General features: G+C 55.7%; 1 protein-coding gene across 1 annotated transcript in view; it reads left to right on the top strand.

Annotated features, from left to right (window-relative positions):
- Positions 1 to 3,636, top strand: part of LOC104512680 (1-phosphatidylinositol 4,5-bisphosphate phosphodiesterase gamma-1-like) — a 9,504-nt gene extending 5,868 nt beyond the window's left edge. Inside the window, exons 17-25 of the mRNA XM_010155742.1 lie at positions 410 to 573; positions 695 to 791; positions 929 to 1,153; positions 1,463 to 1,611; positions 2,396 to 2,510; positions 2,744 to 2,905; positions 3,111 to 3,199; positions 3,323 to 3,507; positions 3,585 to 3,636. Of these exons, the coding sequence (XP_010154044.1) occupies positions 410 to 573; positions 695 to 791; positions 929 to 1,153; positions 1,463 to 1,611; positions 2,396 to 2,510; positions 2,744 to 2,905; positions 3,111 to 3,199; positions 3,323 to 3,507; positions 3,585 to 3,636 (1,238 nt within the window). The remainder of the gene's footprint in view (positions 1 to 409; positions 574 to 694; positions 792 to 928; positions 1,154 to 1,462; positions 1,612 to 2,395; positions 2,511 to 2,743; positions 2,906 to 3,110; positions 3,200 to 3,322; positions 3,508 to 3,584) is intronic.
- Positions 3,637 to 4,044: the final 408 nt, after the last annotated feature.

Below are 4,044 nucleotides of genomic sequence, written 5' to 3'. Positions count from 1 at the left end.
CGGGCCCCCGCCAGGATGGCACACGTCCCATGCTGAAGCTCAGTGCTCTGAGCTGAGGCTCCCCAAACTCATCACACAATTGCCAGACAGGGTTATGCTTGGCACAATGTGCTGGGGAGCAACATGGGGCTGGGTTCGGAGGGGTTTGTCTGATTTTGGGGGAATTTGGAGGTCCAGGTGTTTTGGGGGATATTTAGCCCTGGCTGAAAGGAAAATGCATTTCAGTGTGGAAAGCTGAAACCATTTGTTAATAAAATAAGGCCCTCACAGGAGGACCCTGAGGGCTGGAAGGATGCTGGGGGTGGGGCTGGTGGGGGCCCGTGAGCGGGACCGCTGAGGTTTCGTTTGCTCCACAGAGCCATCCATTGGGAATGTCTTCAAGTAAAGCCCCCCTCTGATGTCCTTATAGTTATCTCCAAAGACGGGAGGAGCTCCAAACCATTTGTCTTCACCATCCATTCCCAGCAGATGTCCCACGCAGCCCAGTCACTGGATGTTGCCGCAGACACGCAGGAGGAACTCAGCGAGTGGGTGGCCAAGATCCGAGAGGCCACGCAGAATGCCGATGCCAGGGTGAGGGGCACCAGGGTGCAGCGGGTCAGGGTGGACTGTCCCATCCTCCAGCGGATGGTCCCCAGCATCTCCAAAGAACGAGGCTGGGGGAGACTTTCAGCCCCTGTTTTCCCTTGTGTAGATGCAAGAGGGGAAGATCATGGAGCGGAGGAAGAAGATTGCACTGGAACTCTCCGAGCTGGTTGTGTATTGCCGCCCAGTGCCGTTCGATGAGGACAGTAAGAGCCAAAGAAAGGGGATGATGGGATAAGCATGGGAAGAGATGGGTGGGGGAAACCAAGCAGTCACAGTGGGCCAACCCCAGGCCACCCGAGAGCCCCATGTCCTCCACTGATGGCCACCTCGGTGCTTTCAGAGATTGGCACGGACAAGGCGTGTTACCGGGACATGTCCTCCTTCCCGGAGACCAAGGCGGAGAAGTACGCCAACCGCAGCAAGGGCAAGAAGTTCCTGCAGTACAACCGTCGCCAGCTCAGCCGCATCTACCCCAAAGGGCAGCGCCTGGACTCCTCCAACTACGACCCGTTGCCCATGTGGATCTGTGGCAGCCAACTTGTGGCCCTCAACTTCCAGACACCTGGTAAATCCTGCTAATGGGGTGGCCACAGGGCTCATCCCCCCAGGTCACCCCAAAATCCCCATCCCTGGTAGCTTTGCCCTGGGTCCTATTGCTGGAGGTAGTTTGGATATCTCCAACCGTTGTCCTCATCCTGATGGAAACATCTCCATGCAATTCTTGGGTGTTTCATGCAAAACCCAGCTCTATACCTTCACCAACCACGGTTGGGGGCTCTTAGCTGGGGGGTTTCCAGGGCAGGATCTGATCCCCAGGGACTTCAGGGAGAGTCCTTGAGCCCTGCAGCTCATAGTTGCTCTGTCCCCATGGCAGACAAGCCAATGCAGCTGAACCAGGCGCTCTTCATGCTTGGTGGACGCAGCGGCTACGTCCTGCAACCTGACATCATGAGGGATGAGACATTTGACCCCTTCGACAAGAACAGCCTGAAGATCGTGGAACCCATCACTGTGCAGCTGCAGGCAAGTGGGCGAGGACAGCAAGTCCACCCTGAGGTGGTCACCGTCATGATGGGGGCTTGTTTCTTCCTCCATTTTGGGGTCAACTGAGGGTGGATTTTACATGTTTCAGCCCCATATTTGCTCCATGGAGATCATTACCCCATGATCTCTTTGGTTTGTCAGTCTTTCTCTGCTTGCAGCATCATTTTTTCCCAGGGGAGAACCCCACAATTGCACAGGGCTGGGCCCAATCTAAGTGAGAATGAGGTGGAGGGTAAAGCAGATAAGCTCAGAAGCAGCTTGCTCAACCCTGGGGTAATTTTGGTGTTAAAGCTGGGACAGGTTTGTTTGTAGGCACCTGACTTTTGAGCACGGCACGAGTGCAGCAAACATTTTTTCAAATAATTCGGCAAATATGGCTAAAATCAAGCTAAAGTTGGTCCAAAGTGATAAATAAGGTGCAGTGTGGCTAATTACGGCCACGAAGCTTTTGACAAGCCCAAAACAACCAAATTTTTTACACTGAGGGTGGTGAAACACTACGCCAGGTTGCCCAGAGAGGTGGTGGATGCCCCATCCCTGGAAACATCTAAGGTCAGGTTGGATGGGCCTGTGAGCAACCTGGTCTAGTGGGAGGTGTCCCCTCCCGTGGCAGTTGGGGTGGACTAGACGACCTTCAAAGGTCCCTTCCAACCCAAACCATTCAATGATTCTATGATTCCAAAACGGCCAAGCCATGGGGTTGCCCCAGAGAGTCTTTTCTCATCTGACATAGCCAGACTTCACCCTCCTCTTCCTCTTGCAGATCCTCGGTGCCCGGCACCTACCCAAGAATGGGAGGAGCATCGTGTGCCCCTTCGTGGAGGTGGAGGTGTGCGGCTCCGAGTATGACAACAGCAAGAACAAGACGGACGTCGTAGGTGAGGGTCCACATGGGTGATGTTCCCACCTAGTCCCCACACCCCGGGGACAGGCGGGGATGCTGGGACAACCCTAACTGTGCCCTTTGGGGTCCTCTTGGACACAGGGGTGATGGGGCTGGGTTTCATGGAGAAGTGAACAGGCATCTCCCACTAATGTGCTGGTGCCATGCCGGTGATGTCCACGTGTCCGGCTCCACTCTGACCCTCCCTGCTTTCTCCTTGCTTCCCAGCTGACAATGGCTTCAACCCCGTCTGGCTTTTCAAGCAGTTTGTTTTTGATATCAACAACCCCGAGTTTGCCTTCCTCCGCTTCGTGGTGTACGAAGAGGACATGTTCAGTGATCCCAACTTCTTGGCACAAGCCACCTTCCCCGTCAAGGGCCTTAAAACAGGTATGGTCTCACCATCACATCATCATCATCATCATCATCATCATCATCACCATCATCATTGAGATGTTTTGATTGGAGGGAACCTTGAAAGGTCGTCTAGTCCATCCCCCTGCAATTTTCATCATGTTCATTATCTCCCTGGGGATCTGAGCATGGTGTGGGGCTCAGACCCTGCCTTGGGGCTGAGTTGTGGTGTTGTGTCCAGGCTACCGATCAGTGCCGTTGAAGAACAGCTACACTGAGGACCTGGAGCTCGCCTCCCTCCTCATCCACATCGAGATCATCAATGCCAAGGCAGGTGGTCTGGGTGGCCCGGGGAACCCCATGCCTCGGTTCCTCCAGCTGGAGCAGGGGGAAAAACAGCACCCTGGGGTGTCCTGTCCACCCCACAAGCCTCGTACCCTTGTGTTGGAGCAGGAGGAAGATGAGGAGAACCTCTACTCATCCATCCAGCAGCTACGGGACCGTGCCAGCGAGCTCTCCAGCCAGGTGTCCAGCTACGAGCGCACCAACGGCTGCGACTCCCGCTACCAGCAGCGTCTCGACGAGTTACGAGCGGCTCAGGAGCGGCTCATGGAGCTCACCGAAGTCCGCAACCGCAAGTGAGTGTCCCTTCCCTGTGCCTTCAGGAGGTCCCTTTCAGCGGAGTCCCTAAGGCCACCACTTTGCTCCCTGCCAGGTTGATGGAGAAGAAGAAGAGAGACCGGCAAATGGTCACCAAACGCAGCTGAGCTGGATGGACATGAGCCTGACAGCCTGCTGCGGACCACCCCCCCCTCCTCATCTCCTGCTGCAAAGGGAGGTGGAGTGGCCGGATCTGTCCCCCCACTCCATGCACAGGGCTGGGTGATAGCGGTGTGACAAATCTGGGGATGAAAGGGGAATTTGGGTAGCTCTGCCTGCGATATTTCTCTGTTGGGGCAAGGCAGGAGGTGGGATGCTCCGGTGTAAATCTTGGGCACCTCTGGCTTCATCCCATGTTCCCTGGGCCTGGTGGCCATGTCCCTGTCCCTGTGGGGATGGCCACTGCAACCCTTCTTCACCCCGCATCTTCCATGTCTCACCACCCCATGGCAGGGGTGGGCAATGAGCCTCACAACTAATGGGGAAACTGAGGCACAGGAAAGGTCTCCCAGTAT

This window comes from Eurypyga helias, unplaced genomic scaffold, assembly GCF_000690775.1.
Source record: "Eurypyga helias isolate BGI_N326 unplaced genomic scaffold, ASM69077v1 scaffold17217, whole genome shotgun sequence".
Classification (NCBI taxonomy): Eukaryota; Metazoa; Chordata; class Aves; order Eurypygiformes; family Eurypygidae; genus Eurypyga; species Eurypyga helias.
This window is presented reverse-complemented; position numbering and strand designations above follow the sequence as displayed.